Source organism: Pseudophryne corroboree, chromosome 8 (genome assembly GCF_028390025.1).
Source record: "Pseudophryne corroboree isolate aPseCor3 chromosome 8, aPseCor3.hap2, whole genome shotgun sequence".
In the NCBI taxonomy this organism is placed as follows: domain Eukaryota; kingdom Metazoa; phylum Chordata; class Amphibia; order Anura; family Myobatrachidae; genus Pseudophryne; species Pseudophryne corroboree.
In genome coordinates this window covers 92,504,753-92,522,844 of record NC_086451.1, presented here as the reverse complement: position 1 = coordinate 92,522,844, position 18,092 = coordinate 92,504,753, and the positions used below count along the sequence as shown (strand labels likewise).

Sequence of the window (18,092 nt, the reverse complement as noted above, 5' to 3'; positions counted from 1 at the left end):
CCCCAGGGGTCCAAATGGGGACCAACCCTCCACTACCCTCTGTTTTGAAGCATTGGGAACCGATCCTTCTTTATTTGGGGCAATTGGAAAGGATCTTTCGGACTCCACAGCTGTCTGACCACACTAGAAAGTTCTGGCACTTGGGCTGTCATTCAGATATGGTTGGAGGAACCTATTGCTGCTTACATGTAAGCAGCAGCGATAGCGCTAATATGGTAATGCAGCAGGAGACATCACACCTCCTTCTGCATTACTGATCCCAGTTGCATCCTAGGATGCCGTGTCCGATCACCTGACACCGTCAACCTTCTGCGTGACCCATGGTGATGTGCAAGCCGGATGCCGCAAAACCTACCTAGAGGCCATGACATTTCTGTGCTCTGACGGAGTTCCTGGCCTCGTCGCTACCCTGCAGTGGCAGCGACACAACTCCATCTGGAGGAAGTGAGACTGTCTCCGCCCCCAAACAGCATCAAACTGTCAATTACATCTAATTCTGAATGCTGCGACCATGAGAGACAGCGCTGTTAGGAGGATTGAAACCAGCCTGTAGTATCTACCTACTTCTTTCCAGTTATCCCATGACCTTTTATTTCCACTGAATGTCTTGTAAAACGGATAAGTTGCTGAAAGGTCCAGATCTCTGTTTTATACCAGAAGAGGTCACAGGTGCAAGCTTGTATGCAGGGTGTGATACATTTGAGTCCCTGAATGCTTGGATTTAGACCTTTTAGGTGATTTCTTGCCTCACTGGGTATGTCAGGGTATTGAGGATCTGTGTATAGGACACATGGTTTAGAAAAGCGATGGCTGGTTGGATCATTTCTGTAATGAAGCACATGTACACTGCAGAGGGGACATTTCTTCCTTACACTATGAAGGCACGTTATGACAGATCTCTGAGCACTTTGCGTTTAGCGTGGCATGGAGACTTGGCTGAGCAGCTGCGTTGAGCTGCCACATGATGCATACTTTTCCAACATTTTACAGGTTTGTTTTAGAATCCAAGGACTCCAGGTGTGTGAGTCGAGTTTCAGGACATCCCATGGTCCAAGGTCCACCAAGGAGAGAGCAGGATTTTTATAATTGTATTGCTGGTCCATTGTGTGACACTTGCATCCACCCTCTTTGTGCTCTAATTCTTCTCGAGAAGTTTACAGAAGCTTAATGGTTTTATATATATATCTCCTATATAATAGCCCAGATCTGTGACTTTGTTATTCATTTGCTAACGCTGGGCGGAGTCACAACAGTGGGCGGAGTTAGTCAAATGAGTCACAGATCTGGCCAAATCTATAGGAGAGTGAGACTAGGAGCAGAAGCAGATAGTATGTGCATGGCACAGGCAGGGGTGCATACCTCCCAGCTTTCTTCATGAGCTTTCTTCAGGCAGAAGGAGGGACACACACACACACACACACACACACACACACACACACACACACACACACACGGCGAAAAGGGGGCGTGGCTTCACGGGAGGGCCCCCGTTTTCGTCAGTGAGGGGGCTTGCCCAGCACTCTGTGAGCTGCTGGCATGCCCCCAGGGGCTGATTATGAGTGCAGGGGGCACAGGGTACTCGAGACAGGGGAGCCCTATCTCATTGCTGTGCCTGCTGTGGGGTTGGGGGCGTGGCCTAATCGCGCCCCGCGAGGCCACGCCCCCTTATGCAAATTCCGGGGTTTTTTTTGTTGTTTTTTTTTTATGGAATTTTGTCCCCTCAGCTAGGGCTAAATCCAGAGGAGGTGGTCGCTCTCCCCTACACACCTGCACAGGCAGAAGAAAGCAGGGAGACTGCTGCCTCCCTGCAACACCACAGACCTGCCAATACGCAGCAGCGTGTGTTGACTGTAGCACAATGCTGCCGTTGTTGCTGGGGGAGCTTCTGAGCTGGGACAGAGCTACTCGAGCCGGGGGGACCCCTAAAACTGTGGGGCCAACGGTACGTACCGCCTGCCCCCCCCCCCCCCCCTTAATCCGACTCTGCTGCTGGAACCTCCCCTTAATACGTACCCCCTGATGCCCCCTCTCCCCCTGTCTCCACTATTCACCGCTGCTCTGCTAAGCAGAACAGCGAGTACAGGAGCTTTCCAACTGCCCCCCCCCACCCACCGCAGGACACTGCGACCCGCGGGTGGGACAGCGGGACAGACCCCAAAAAATGGGACTGTCCCGCGAAAATCGGGATATTTGGGAGGTATGGGGGTGCGTGAGGGGGTATGCCATACTTGACCCCCCACATCAGCATACTCAGCAGGGTCTCTCTGGCGCGGAGGAGCGTCACTTTCTGGCACACTCCATGCTTCTTAGCTGCAGTTTTGTGGGTCACCAGCCGCTGTGCACTTTCCGTACTGCCTCTGTTATCTCCAACCCCGGCAACCCCACCGCTAGCTGCAGCGCTGCCACCCGCAGTGAGGTGCGCCCAGCTCCTTCACACACTTTAGCCGGCGGGTAGCGCTGCAGAAGTCCGCGCTGCTTGCAGGCTCTGACCCCCTCCTCCCTCCAGCCGCAGCGTCTCCTGGGAGCTAACCAGTCACTCCCAGTCTCCCCTTACCACAGTGCCCGGCAGCTGCGCGAGGTCTGCGGTGTGTGACTGAGGAGGTGGGGAGTGATGCGGACGGGCAGAGGAAGCAGGACTACAGCCTAAGAGAGTCAGCCATGCCAAGTCTCCACCAGCAGCAGATCCCAACAGGTTGGAGTGGAACAGCAGCAGCCAGCAGCAGTGACTCCGGTAACACACATCTGTCTGTCACCACTGTTCTGTCCCTAATACCAATCTCTCCCGTGCCCTGTGTTCTGTCATGTCCCTGTCACCCCTGGCCTTGACCTGCCACCCTTATCCTGGCCCTTTTACCCTTATCCTGGCCCTTTCACCCTTATCCTGGCCCTGTCACCCTTATGCTGGCCCTGTTACCCCTATCCTGGCCCTGTCACCCCTGTGCTTGCCCTGTCAACCCTATACTGGCCCTGTCACCCCTGTCCTGGTCCTGCCGCCCCTACCCTGGCCCTGTCACCTCTATCCTGTCCCTGTCATTTCTGTCCTGGCCCCGTCGCCCGTGTCCTGGCCCCGTCACCCCTGTCCTGGCCCCGTCACCCCTGTTCTGACCCTGTCACCCCTGTCCTGGCCCAGTCAACCCTGTTCTGACCCTGTCACCCCTGTCCTGGCCCTGTTACTGCATACCCTCCAACTACCTTTTTGGCAGGTACAGTACCCGCAGCACCTTCAGACCTCTCCCCAATGCACCACACCTCCGCACCTTCCCCTCCACCACATGCGGCACTCCACCCCTCCCCCACATGCTGTGCCTCCAGACCCCCTACACCACCCGCGGCTCCCACTCCTCCGCCCCTTCACCACCCCCAGCACCTCCAGGCCTCCTCCACCATTCACCCCCTTATATGTCTCCCCCCACACCTGCCCCCCTCCACTCGCAGCATCTGCAGACACCCTCCTCCATCCGCGGTCCCCCCTCACCCACCCCTCCCCCACCAATGGCACCCCCGCACCTGCCCCTCCACCACCTGCAGCACCTCCGGACCTCCTTCCCCATCCGCCGCAACACCCGTACCTGCCCCTCCCCTACCCATGGTGCCTGCGGACCCCTACCCCACCAGCGGCACTCCCGCCCCTTCCCATCCCACAGCACCTCCGGAACCCTTCACCCATCTGCAACATCCCCACACCTGCCCCTCTCCCACCCATGGCACCCCTGCCCCTCCCCCATCTGCATCCCCCACTCCTCTGCCCCTCCCCCAGCCGTAGCACCTCCCGACCCTTCCCCATCCGGGCCCCACCCCCACTTCCGCCCCCCCTCCACCCGCAGCATCTACAAACACCATCCGCAGTCCCCCCCGCACCCGCTACATTCTGTACATCGTGCCCTGCAGGTGCTGTTCACGCCGTCGCAAGGGGCTGCGCCTCCTTCACCATCGCACACCCTTTCATTGTGCAATATTTAACCACTAACAAAGGAATGCAGGTAATACTCCATATAACACAAATATTGAACCCCAGAAAGGCATGCAAGGGTTAAGGGGGCGTAGCCCCTTGTGACGGTGTGAAGAGCGCCCGTAGGGCGCGATGAAGCACCTAGTATATATATATATATATATATATATATATATATATATATATATATATATATATATATATATATATATATAGTTGTGATGTTCCTCCCTCTTGGTTTAGTCTTGTTCCCTTGTCCTGTTTGATTTCTCTGGTTCTAACCTGCGGTGCTTGATTTGAGAGAAAAAAAATGGAGTTCCCTGCAGGATGGGGATATAGGAAAGGGATGAGTATAAACAGATTGTACCTTTATTTTACCAGAGTTCCTTTTGGATTCAGATAAAGGATTTAATGTGAGTCAAAAAATTATAGTTTTTCCAGCACCCATGTGTTCAACTTTTGTTAACGAGGCTGCAGAAGCTGGATTAGTAATACTTTGCACATCGAGGGTCATTCAGACCTGATCACTCGCTAGCAGTTTTTTTTGCAGCGCTGCGATCAGATATTTGCCACCTACAGGGGAGTGTATTTTAGCTGTGCAAGTGTGCAATCGCATGTGCAGCCGAGCGGTACAAAAAGATCTTTTGCAGTTTCTGAGTAGCCCAGGACTTACTCAGCCGCTGCGATCACTTCAGCCTGTCAGGGACCGGAATTGACGTCAGACACCCTCCCTGTAAACGCTTGGACACAGCTGCGCTTTTCCAACCACTCCCAGAAAACGGTCAATTGCCACCCACAAATGCCTTCTTCCTGTCAATCTCTTTGCGATCGGCTGTGCGAATGGATTCTTTGTAAAACCCATCGCACAGCAATGATCCACTTTGTACCCGTGCGACGTGCATGCGCAGTTCTCACCGTATCGCAGCGCAGTGCAAAAACCTAGCGTGTGATCTGGTCTGAATGACCCCCATAATCTTATGAATTAGGGAATGAAAAATAAGAGTGTGGAAGTCTTTGAAATGTTTTTTTAGCATCCATTTCCTTTTTTGTACAGTATGTCCTTTAGTCATAAAGGTTGTTTTTTTGGTTTTTTTTTTTTATTTTGTTTTTGTTTTTCCCCCAGCTGCTGTCCCTGCTCAGTCAATAAGAGTTATCCCACAGGGGGCTGACAGCACAATGTTAGCCACGAAGACTGTCAAACACGGGGCTCCCACAGGCCCTGCACCACAAGCAGCCGCAGCTGCCGCTGCTCTGAGAAGACAGATGACCAGCCAGGTCCCAGGTAACTATCACTTGCATCAATAGTTTATGTAAAGACTGTCTCAGTTCTTTATCGTTTCCTCTCATTTTGTCTATCTGCAGCCTCTCTCACTGAATCCACTCTGCAAACTGTGCCACAGGTGGTCAATGTGAAAGAGTTGAAGGGCAATGGACCTGGACCAAACTTTGCTACAGTGATTGGGTAAGGTTATAAACCGACTTGTATATAATTTGTGTTTAGTTGGCATCTTTCTATTACTACTACATACACCTATCCTATTTGTGCCATGTGATGCATTTCTTGTGTTGTGCACTATTTCCCCAACATAGCTATTAATTTCCTTCCTTTTGTGTCTTTGTTCATGTATAGAGTACTAGAATCTTAGGAATGGTGTTTTGGAGTGGCTAGGTGTCAAAGTCCGTGGCATGCTAAACAGGGTTATTTTTGCCACAATTTGTGGAAACACACACACACACACACACACACACACACACACGGTACTAGAGTACCAACAACTCGCAGTTAATTGGGAATAAGTTACTGCAGTCGGACTGAGAAGAGTATTGATCTGCCGCCATACCTAGCTAAAAGCAGTCCCCACATTATTTGCAAGTTCAAACACTACTAATTCTACTATGGGCACTTGAACCACCCTGCGGGGTGGAGGTATAGAAAGCAGAAGCGTTTCAAACATAGTGCACATTTTAAATTAGACCGTAAACTGCTTGCTGAGGTTCTATATTCTGATGGTCCAGAGAAATGTTAATTTGTGTATGTTTAATTTATTCCTGGGAGAATGGACGTTTTGTGATGTAATATATGGTTTGCTGCGATGCCAGTAATTTGGCCGATTGTTCCCTATGAGAAGGTAACTCTGTGACCCTTGTCTTTTTTACTTTTTCTCTTACAAGACCGTCTGTGCCCCACTCTGCTGCCCAAGTTATAAACCAGGTACTGGCAACAGTGGGTTCAGCCCCAGCTAAGCAGGTACTGAGTTCTTCTATTTCTGTGATTGCCTTTCTAAAAATATTTTATTGAAGTGATACATTTGATGTATTCGTGTAAAATGACTGTTCATATGCATTTTGTCATCTTTGTATTTTCTGTGTAGATATATAGCACACTAGTCTCCATACACTGACGAGTCATTAATGCTGTTTTTTTTAACTTGAACGTACTAAGGCGGTAATGATCTGGCCTTGTATCCAGGTGTCGGGCTAGGTGCCTTGGAAGATGCGAGGAATACCCACCAACTACACATTGTGGAAGCCAACAGTTTGTGGGTGGAGTTAAATTTGACCCTAGGCTTCCACTAGGAACTAATGTACTAGTGCACCCACACGTCATATAGATAGTATTTACCAATAAAATCCCTTTCTTTGAGTCTGTGGAGGACGCTGGAATGACGGTGGGGTATAGACAGCATGTAGTTATGTTGCCGACCACCGGTCACTATACAGATGCCGGAATCCCGACCAATTAACAGCCCAACAGTCAGCATGCTGACTGACAGGACTATGGGCATCCACGACACCCATAGAGTGGGAAAAGAACCTGTGGCGAGCGCAGCAAGCCACCGAGCCCGCTGCGTGGTGCGTGCAGGGTGCCCGCAAGGGGCTTCACTGCGCTCGTCCCGCAGCCCCCCCCCCCCCATTCTAATTCTCGTTGGTATGGTGACCGGCGGAATCCCAAATGCCAATCACCCGAACCCAACCCGTCTAGACAGTGGAGTATGGAGCCTGGCACGTTAAATACTCATTCATTTTGAGCATGGCTCCTCCCCTTCTATACCTCCATAACCTCAATTTTTAGTTAACCAAGCCAAAGTGGAGTCTGAAGGCAGCAGGAAAGAAATAACAAGAGGAACTAGGATGGTTTTTTCTTCCAGTAAAAACCCTTTCTCCGAGTCCATGGGGGACACTTTCCCTGCTCTGCTGTGTGTTTGGTTCTGTTTAGGCTTGGCTGTACATGTTGCCATGAGTGTTCTGTGTTCCCGTGTTTCGTTGAGGGATATTTTTCATCTTCCTCCACGGGGACACTGGAATTATGCTGGGGACATCCAAAAGCAGGCCTCATGGGCAGGAGCGCGATGCAGAAGCACATGGCACCCTGCTTCCAAAACGTGCTTTTTTTTAGACGCAAAGGTGTCAAGACGATGCAATTTGACAAAAGTATGCACGGAAGACCAGGTGGAAACCCTACAGATCTGTGCTGCAGAGGTACCCATGGTGGAATGACCCAAACCACTAGACTGGCCCTCAGGAAGGTAAGCACAGACCGGCCCTCAGGAAAGTAAGCTTTTTATTGCTCCATATAGATCGCACAATCCAACTTCTGTCACATTGTGGGTGGATCCTCAATTTACAGAAGTCCCACCTTGAGCCAACTTAGCTGCTCCTGTTCCTGGGAATGTTGCTTGATGCTGTGGCCCAGAAAGTGTTCCTCCCAGAGTACAAAGCGAGAACACTTCAGGAGATGGTCTGAATGGTCCTCCGACCTACTCGAATATCCATCCGTCTTTGCATAAGATTATTGGGAAAGATTGTAGCCTCATACGAGGCGATCCAGTATGGAAGGTTCCATGCCAGAACGTTTCATTTGGAACTCCTGAGGAAGTGGTCTGGATCATTTCTTCAGATGCATCGGATAATACGGCTGTCACCTCAGGCCAGGATTTCCCTCCTGTGGTGGCTGCAGTCCTCCAACCTACTGGAAGGTCGAAGTTTCAGGATTCAGGATTGGATCCTCCTCGCGACGGATGCAAGTCTCAGAGGGGATGGGGAGTTCCAGGGCAGGTGTTCCGCCCACGAAGCCCTACTTCTGATTAACATTCTGGAACTTAGGGCGATCTACAATGCTCTGGTCCAGGGATCACGCAATCCAAGTTCAGTCGGACAACGCCACGGCAGTGACGTATATCAATCGGCAAGGAGGGACAAAAAGCAGGGCCTGCATGCGAGAAGTTTCAAAGATACTCCTCTGTGCAGAAAGAAATGCAAGAGCAATGTCCGCAATTTTCATTCAACTGGGAAGTGGACTTCCTGAGCCGTCACGATCTCCACCCAGGAGAGTGGGGGCTCCACCATCAGGTGTTTCAGCAGATCATCGACCGGTGGGGCTGCCCACAAAAAGACATGATGGCTTCTCGACTCAACAAGAAGCTTTGTTGGTATTGCTCACGGACTAGGGACCCTCAGGCAAGGGCAGTAGATGCACTGACGTCGCCTTGGCTTACCGGCTGGTCTATCTGTTTCCTCCGATTCCATTGCTTCCAAGGGTGCTCAAGCGAATCAGGAATCAAGGAGTCCAGGCAATTCTGATTGCCTCGGAGGATGTGGTACGCGGAACTCCTGGACATGTCAGTCGAAGACCCTTGGCCTCTACCACTGAGAAGAGATCTTCAACAAGGACCGTTCGTCTACCCGGACTTACGGCGACTTAGTTTGACGGCAGGGAGGTTGAGCGAAACATCCTAGTTCACAAGGGCCTTTCCAAGAAGGTTATTGCTACCGTGGTTCAGGCCAGGAAACCTGTGATGTCAAAACACTATCATCATATCTGGAGAAGATATGTCTCTTGGTGCAAGGAATGCACGAATCCACTTGCGGAGTTCCACTTAGGATGTTTCCTCCGTTTCCTGCAGGCTGGTGTGATAAGGGCTTACGTCTGGGTTCCATTAAGGTCCAGATTTCAGCTCTCCATTTTCTTCCAGAAGAAATTGGCAGTGTTGTCAGAAGTACAGACCTTCTTGCAAAGGGTACTTCACATACAACCTCTTTTTGTTCCGCCTACGGCACCCTGGGATTTGAATGTGGTGGTGGAATCTCTACAGTCCTCCTAGTTTGAACCTCTGGTGATGGTAGAAGACAAGTACCTCACGTGGAAGACGGTGATGGGAGTGACTTTTGCTAGGCGTGTCTCAGAATGGGGGACCTTATTATGTAAAAGTCCTTACTTGGTCTTTTATGAGGACAGAGCGGAGCTCAGTACTAGGTAGCAGTTCCTGATGAAGGTTGTCTCTGCGTTCCACTTGAATCAACCTATTGTGGTTCCATCACGTTCTGGCACTTCTGCTCCTCCGGAGGCATTGGATGCTGTGCGAGCCTTGAAAATCTATGTAAAGAGAACGGCTCGGATCAGAAAGTCTGATTCCTTGTTCGTTCTCTATGATGCGCAGAAAAAGGGTTGCCCTGCTTCCACTCTACAAGATCGGTGGGGTTCTTCCTGGGCGGCTGCCCGTGAAGTCTCGGCCTTGCAACTATGCCAAGCTGCTACCTGGTCGGGGAAGAACACCTTTGTGAAGTTCTACAAGTTTGATACCCTGGCCAAAGAGGATACCTAGTTTGGGCAGGCGGTGCTGCAGGTGTCTCCGCACGTTCCCGCCCATTCTGGAAGCTTTGGGACGTCCCCAGCGTACTAATTCTCCTATAACCTTTATGGATGCTAGAGAAAATAGGATTTTAATTACCTACCGGTAAATCCTTTTCTCGTAGTCCATAAGGGATATTGGGCGCCCGTCTCAGTTCGTTCACTTTTCGGCAGGGTGACTCTTATATGGTTTCCTGTTCAGCTGTTGCTGTTTTGTTACTAGCTGTTGTGTTATGTTATTGGTGTGCTGGTGTATGAATCTCACCACTCGTTGTTATCTTCCTTCTCTCAAGTGTGTCCGTTCTTCTTCGGGCACTATTTTACCTATAACTGCCTGTGGGAGGGGCCATAGGGGGGAGGAACTAGCACACCCAGTGAAGAAATTTAAAGTGCACCGGCTCCTTTGGACCCCGTCTATACCCCATCGTACTAATTCCTCAATATCCCTTATGGACTACGAGAAAAGGATTTACCAGTAGGTAATTAAATTCCTATTATTTTATGTCCACTGCATCTATCGGTTCAGACAAATCCGACTGTAAAAACGTAAGCCCACATTCAATTCCCAAGGAGCGGTGGAAGAAAGAAAGGAGGTTGGAGATTTAGAACTCCCTGCATAAATGTATGAACAGTTAAAAGGACAGCCAACCGCCTCTAAAAAAGAGACATCACTCTGACACCTTCACCTTTAAAGATACAAAGCGCAGGCCCACATCCAGCCCCGTCTGTAGTATTAATAGAAGACGAGAGAGCCAGAAGGATAACAGAGGAAAGTCACGTCTTTCACACCAGCCCAGATAAGCCAGCCAAACGCAGTGGTAATGAGCCGTGGAAACTGGCTTATGAGCCCTGAGCATGGTTGGAATAACTGTGGCTGGAACATCCTTCCTCTTTAGGATCAAGGTCTCATCAGCCACATCGTCAAACATAGCCGAGGTAATGCAGGATGGGCGAACGCCACTTGCTGTAACAAGTAGGGTTGAAGCAGTAGGGGCCACGGTTTGTTCCACAGAAGTTGTTGTAGGTCCATGTACCATGACCGCCATGGCCAACCCAGAGTCACCAGAATTACCATAATTTGTTTTCTCGATAAGGTTCAGAAACTGGGGGAACGGGTAAATCAGATGAAATTTCCACAACACAGACAGCGCATCGCTACCAGAGCTCCTGGATCCTCTGTTCTGGAGCAGTGAAGAGGAACCTTGTAATTCAGATGAGACTCCACCATATCCTGAAAGATCACCGGATGAAAGGACCATTTGCCCGGGTGAAGATCCTGTAGACTTGGGTAGCCTGCTTCCCAGTTACCAAACCCGGGAATGATGACTGCCACTATGGCTGGAACATGATTCTCCGCTCACTTGAGAATGCAAACCGTTTCCTTCGTGCCCCCTTGACAATTGATGTATGCCATGGTACTGATGGACGACTGGATCTTTTCTGGGCACTTATGAAAAAGTGGCTGGGCCACAAGCAAAGCATTGAAGTTGGCCATGAGTTCCAGGACATTGGTTGGCAGTAGGGTTTCCTGTTTAGACCAGTGCACCTGAAAATTATTCTGAAGAACCACTACGCCCCAGAGATTGGTATTCGTGGTTTACCAGTGTCCAGTTTCTGATTGTGGACAGCAAACCAACCTGAAGATGGTTGTAATTCAACCATCAAAGAGGAGCTAGTTGTGTCCAAGAGAAATGTCTAATGATCCTGGTCAGATGCAGGTGAGAGCCATCCAACTTGGAGAGCAGGTCTAGTTGAAACTCCTGTGAGTGGACCGCTTCGAAAGAGAAGACTAGTTACCCCAAGAGGCATAAACACAAATGAATGGAAACGGTCATTCTCTTTAGGACCACCCTCAACAGAGATTGATTGGCTTGAATATTGTCCAGAGGGAGAAATTTCCTCTCCAGAGGTATGTTGAGAATCATCCCCAATAATAGTAGCCTCTGGGAAGGAGTACTTTTGGACTTCTTGAAGTTGTTAATCCAACCATGAGATATGAGAATCTTATACACCAGTTTGACATGGGAATTGAGAATGGCTACAGGTGGGGCCTTGAAAAGGAGGTCATCCAGATAAGGGGTGATACTCACTTCAAAGGGCAGAAGGTGAGCTACCAATTACTGCAGTGAAAACCTGAGGTGCGGAGGAGAGGCCAAAAGGAAGAGTCCTAAACTGAAATGGTGAGTTCCTGATTGCAAAACGCAGAAAGTAGACGCACCTAAAACTTATATTTTGTGTCCTACTGAGAGGATATTCTGCACCCAGGCATTGGTACTGATTTTTGACCAGATGTCTGGAAAATGCAGAAGTCAAGCTCCCATAAAGAAACCCCTATGTGGGTGAGCCACCCATCATGCTGAGGGGTTTTTCTGCAGGCCTGGCATCAGGTCAACGAAAAGGCCAAGGCTGGTGGCTCTTAGATTTTCCCCAACTGTTTGTATAACATGGGCTGTTTCTGGAGCGTGCTTTGGTGGTCATTCCGAGTTGTTCGCTCGTTATTTTTTTCTCGCAACGGAGCGATTAGTCGCTAATGCGCATGCGCAATGTCCGCAGTGCGACTGCGCCAAGTAAATTTTCTAGTAAGTTTGGTATTTTACTCACGACATTACGAGGTTTTTTAGATCTTAGCCATACAGCCCTATGAGCCACAATGGCAGCAGCAGAAACTTTAGAGCAGAGCAGCTAACTAATGGTTGAAGATCAGACTGTGGGTTACCTTCATGTAAAACCCTCCGTAAATAAATCTGCCAATTTTTTAACAGCCTTTTTGACCTAGGCTTAGAGTTAGAATTGGACGCAGTGAGATCAGAGTTGCTACATAAACCGATTTCAAAGTATTTTCCAGCTTCCGATCAGAGCCATGTCTGAGAGGTAGCTCCAGGAATCGAAATAGTAGTATTTATTTTTTAATGATTGGAGATAGGGTTCCACCAAGAGAGGAAATTCCCATTTATCTCTGTCTACCGAAGGGAGTGGATACAGAGATAGCATGCGATAGTAAGTCCTCTTAATGATGAGAAGAGGGGAAGGTAACTGGCTATTTACTCTTCTTAAAAAGAGAGGTTTCCTGGGAACCAGCATCTGAAATGTGCAATGCCTATCAGACAGCTGCAACCAAAGCTTCCACCCCTGGGGGGTCATTCCAAGATGATCGTTCACACTGACATGTGGGGGGACGCCCAGCACAGGGCTATCCGCCCCGCATGTCAGTGCCGCTACACCCCCCACCACCCCCACCACCACCCCCTCTCGCTGAAGTGCAAAGTCATCGCACACTGTCTTTTAGGAATGATGCTAAGACCTAATGGTGAAAGGGGGAAAAAAGGGCTACAGAGAGTCGCAGTGTTCAAACTATCCAGCAGAGTGTATGATGAACACAGAAGAATGTGAAAGTGAAACCATAGAGAGATGCACAAGCAGCATGCATGTATACTGTATCTATACACCGAAAACACCAGTTAGTAATAATCTAATGGTTTATTGATTATTATTTTTTTCAAGCTTATTTTCAATACCAAATTATTCAGCTACATTGCTGTCACGTCTTCACTGTTACACATTAGTGTTTTCATGTTGTGTAACAGAATATTCCTGCTGACAGAGCAGTAATAGGTATGTGGTTGCTGTAGGTTTTCAGCTGGTATTATATTGTTCCTATTGTGGGGATTTATTTTTTATTCCTTATTCCTTGTACTTTAGGTACTTACCATTTTATATTATTGTAATCTATTGCTGCATTAATAAATATATATGCTAAATCTGCCAGTGCTCCCAGTCTTCATTTTTGGCTAATAATCTAACTGCCTGGATGTCACAGTCTGGACAGCATTACAGACTGGCACCCATGGAGCACGCATACAGACCACCCCGCAGACCATGCCAGATATAGAAGGGGAGGAGATCAAGCCTGATCCCGCAGGTCTGTATCCAGGATTGCGGAAGTGGCTCCTGTTTTGATGTTGTGCTGCATAGGCTGACCCATGCACCGCTGAAGCTGTATGTGTAATGGCTGCTCCCTCAGAGGCACTGTACTGGTGGGCAGTTCTGGCAGACTTTTTACTGCAAGCAGGAACACTCTGTAGAGTGCTGCTGTCCAACTCCTCCTCCAGGGCCTAGATCCTGGCCGGGAGTACCACTGAACAAGCCTGGGCTAAAAGCCACATGCGCATTGGTTGTATTAATTGCTGAATTTCCAGAGAATAGTCACATGAAACCCAGTTGGTTTGGCCAGCTGACACAGCAGATCTCTAAGGAACACCCCAAGATGAACCGGCATATGCGCAGTGTTAAGGTTTCCGCATTCTGGAGAAAATCCCTTCCGGCTAAGTCATGGAGACTGTTTGTTTGTTTTTTTGGTCACTCCCAGATTTTCTTTTTTTTTTAATTGCAAATAAGATGTACATTTTGAAAGAAAGATGCTCTGCGCGGCTGAGTTGCCTGGGACCTGGCACGCTGAGAGGGGCTATTTGCTGCGACTAGAGCAGCCGTGTATGAGGACACATCTGCAGACCTGACTTGATTTAAGGGGGAGATGTCTCAAGCCTTCTAAGTTGTAAAAAGGGTTACCCATAGCAACCAAGCAACCGGCTTCTACCTGTAATTTAATTGAGTGTACTTGATAAATGCCAGATGGAATCTGTTTGATATGGGCAATTTCTCCAGTAGACCGTTCTTCAGGATCCTTGATGCATCGCCCCCTAATTGTACATTGTACATTCTCGTTGTGATCCCAAGTTTCCTAACAGTTGACTTGGTGACCAATGGGCCACAGCACACAGTAATATAAGAGCACCCCTTTTATTTATTTTTCTTCATTGTTGACTACATTGTTCACCTTGATATAATAACCAGTTACAATGGCTGCCACATATGACATATGACAAATATATATCCATATTTGTTGTGATCACTAAACTCATGTTTTCTTTACAGGTTCCTCCACCTGGTGGTTTAAAGACCCACTCGGCTCCTCCACCTTACAGCAGTGTTACTACACAGCCAGGATCAGCGTTGGCACCTAGCAAGATAACAGGTCAGCTAACAGTAGCTGCAATACAATGAACTTTTATATGTATGTATGTATGTGGATATAATTTTATTGTTATTATTATTATTTTAAATATGTATTTGTTGAAATGATCACAAGAGACAAACAATGATCAGATAAGTTAGCAGTACAGTACAGGATAAAAAGAAACTTGAAGTGTGATCTCTCAACTGTAACACGCAAAATAATAGAAAAGAAAAAATAACAATAAAATATGGATGCTAATAATGAATACAGCCGTTAAATCCTTTTCTCTTAAGGAGGTTGTCGGACACTGGAGCATTGGATTGCAGGTTGAGCTTGAGGTTGGCACCTTCTAAGCTGCTCCCTACCTGCAACTGCACAGTTCCAGGACCTTCTATAAAAGTTTCCGGGAAGGAGTAGCAGTAACTCTGTGAAACTGTTAAAACAATATAACAAACTAGTAGTGAAAAGTTGATCAAGAGACAAAACCTTGCACGACTGAGCATTAGGGAGGGAACGCAGTGTCCCCCAACCTGCTTAAGAGAGAAGAACTCAACGGTAAAGTTGTATACACACGGTGCAATATTTCTTTCGATTTTGACTATATAGTGTGTATAGTCCGTGCAATGCTAATGCGCAGTCCCACGGGATCAACAGCGCAAGGAAAAATAGACTGTACAGGCAGCCCAACATTGACTATATCGGCGGGGCTGGGCTCCGGCCCGGTCAAATAGTCAATGTCGGACTGTGCAGCACATCGCACAGTGTATGCACAGCTTAAGAGACCAAAAATCCTATTTCTCCTGCAGCAAGTCTGGGGGACACTGGACCATGGGACATTCAACAGCCACCCCTAGTGGAGGGAAAACACAGGCTGCCAGACCGGAGAACTATATGCCCAAAGTGGGTGCTGCCAGAGGCAAAGACCTGAAAATGTGTTGTCTAGGAAACTGAGTGACAGACATTTTCTGCCGAAGCCTCGAGTCACGCTACCCAAGAGGTCGCCACTGCCCCAGTGTGCTGACACCCGGTGTGGTGCCTGTTGTCTTGCACTAGAATAGGCTTGAATGAAGATGGATCAGATACAACTCTCAGTGGTCTGCTTATTAGCCACCTAACCATGTGTATGTTCGTGGTAAAGAACAAGGAAAGAATCCATGTGACTGACAGAAAAAGTCTTGTCCAAGGAAATCCCGAGACCTCATCCAATGTTTAGCAGAAAAACAAAAGAAAACAACTTTAATCAGAAACGTAGGCACAGGACACAGAACCGCTCCATATCATGGAAGATAAGAAAGGCGGTTTGTAAGACAAACACCCCTAACTTTCGACACACGTTGAGCTGAGGCAAGAGGCATAAGGAAGCCAGTTTCCGAGTAACTAACTGAAGATACACTGAAAGTAAAAGGCTCAAATGGAGCTTGTTTAAGAGCTTATAGGACCAGATTAAGATTTCACGATGCTACCGGTGGACAAATATGTGGCTGAATACGCACCATGCCCTGTAAACATTTCAAACGCAGCTGGAAATAAATTGACAGGGCTGAAAACTGTACTTTGAAAAGACAAAGCTGTAAGCCTAAACAAAGAAGCTGTGCACTCGGTGAATGGTGGTGTATGTGATTGTCAGCAGCGACTTGGAAAGGGAATGCCAATCCCTCAGAAAAACACTCAATGAAACAAAAACCAAGTTGCGCTCAACAATCAAAGATGAAAAATATTTATTTAAAAAATTATAAATCACAACAACAATTCTCCCGGGAGTACAGTTAAAATGAATTAATTGTCATGAAATCTATTAACTACAACGACACTATGTCCAAATACATTGTAATAATGAAATTCCTATTAGGCAATGCCTAATGTTTTAAAACAAATGACCCCAAGAATGTTGTAATGAATACAGCAACAGTAATAATTTTGGACTTTTACAATTAGCAGATGGATCTGTATACCAATAGTGACTCACTTATTAGTAGAAGTCCCAAACTGTCCTTGTTCCATACAGATGGATGTCAATTCCAATATTCCTGAAGTAGAGATGACCCTTGCAATGTTATTATGCCGCTCAAATAAATGCAAGGGTAAGTCGATGGACTGTGTCCAACAAAACCAGGCTGCTGTGGTGGTATTAGCAGGGAGAGCCCGGAGTGATATTAATGCAGCCAGCCGTTTACCCCCGCACGGAGGAGGGAGAGCAGTGTCTGCAGTTGCCGCCGGGTTAAGATGGAATGCAGACGTACACAGACTGTCAGACGGCTGTGGGACCCGGACCGCTGGATGTTGCCTGTGCGACACGATGTTAGTGGGCTCTCACCAGAAACGGCTGGACTGACCTCCCACGGGCAGCTCCGATTTAAGCCTCCCTGCGGTACACCTGGTGAAGAAAGAGAATGGTGTCGGAGCCGCAGATGTGATGTGCTGGATAGGTGTGGAAGCCCGCCGTGTTCTGAATAGCGGTGTTGGAGCTGCGCTTCCACACACTCTTCCAAATCAGCCTCACTGTGGTGTGCCGCCGGCAAGATCAAGAAGGCACCGGAGCCCCGGCACCTGTGCGTCAGCTCGATGGTGGAGGGCTGTGATGATAGCGGCCGTTCAGGGCTGATCTCCTGTAGTGACTCAAGCTGAGCCTGACTTCAGATAGTGGAAGGGTACACCTGTATCCTTATCGCGTTTCAACGCCAGCAGGGCGTCTTTTGGAAAAATCCTTCACCACAGTGAGGCTGATTTGGAACAGTGTGTGGAAGCGCAGCTCCAACACCACTATTCAGAGCACGGCGGGCTTCCACATCTATCCAGCACATCACATCTGCGGCTCCGACACCATTCTCTTTCTTCACCAGGTGTACCGCAGGGAGGCTCAATCGGAGCTGCCCGTGGGAGGTCAGTCCAGCCGTTTCTGGTGAGAGCCCACTAACATTGTGTCGCACAGGCAACATCCAGCGGTCCGGGTCCCACAGCCGTCTGACAGTCTGTGTACGGCTGCATTCCATCTTAACCCGGCGGCAACTGCAGACACTGCTCTCCCTCCTCCGTGCGGGGGTAAACGGCTGGCTGCATTAATATCACTCCGGGCTCTCCCTGCTAATACCACCACAGCAGCCTGGTTTTGTTGGACACAGTCCATCTACTTACCCTTGCATTTATTTGAGCGGCATAATAACATTGCAAGGGTCATCTCTACTTCAGGAATATTGGAATTGACATCCGTCTGTATGGAACAAGGACAGTTTGGGACTTCTACTAATAAGTGAGTCACTATTGGTATACAGATCCATCTGCTAATTGTAAAAGTCCAAAATTATTACTGTTGCTGTATTCATTACAACATTCTTGGGGTCATTTGTTTTAAAACATTAGGCATTGCCTAATAGGAAGTTCATTATTACAATGTATTTGGACATAGTGTCGTTGTAGTTAATAGATTTCATGTCAATTAATTCATTTTCTCTATCGTCCTAGTGGATGCTGGGGTTCCTGAAAGGACCATGGGGAATAGCGGC

The 18,092-nt window shown here is 48.3% G+C and overlaps 1 protein-coding gene across 1 annotated transcript in view; it reads left to right on the top strand.

The window, feature by feature from the left end:
- Positions 1 to 18,092, top strand: part of NUP214 (nucleoporin 214) — a 395,449-nt gene that overhangs the window by 256,012 nt on the left and 121,345 nt on the right. Inside the window, exons 23-26 of the mRNA XM_063936801.1 lie at positions 5,073 to 5,231; positions 5,312 to 5,411; positions 6,122 to 6,197; positions 14,511 to 14,610. Of these exons, the coding sequence (XP_063792871.1) occupies positions 5,073 to 5,231; positions 5,312 to 5,411; positions 6,122 to 6,197; positions 14,511 to 14,610 (435 nt within the window). The remainder of the gene's footprint in view (positions 1 to 5,072; positions 5,232 to 5,311; positions 5,412 to 6,121; positions 6,198 to 14,510; positions 14,611 to 18,092) is intronic.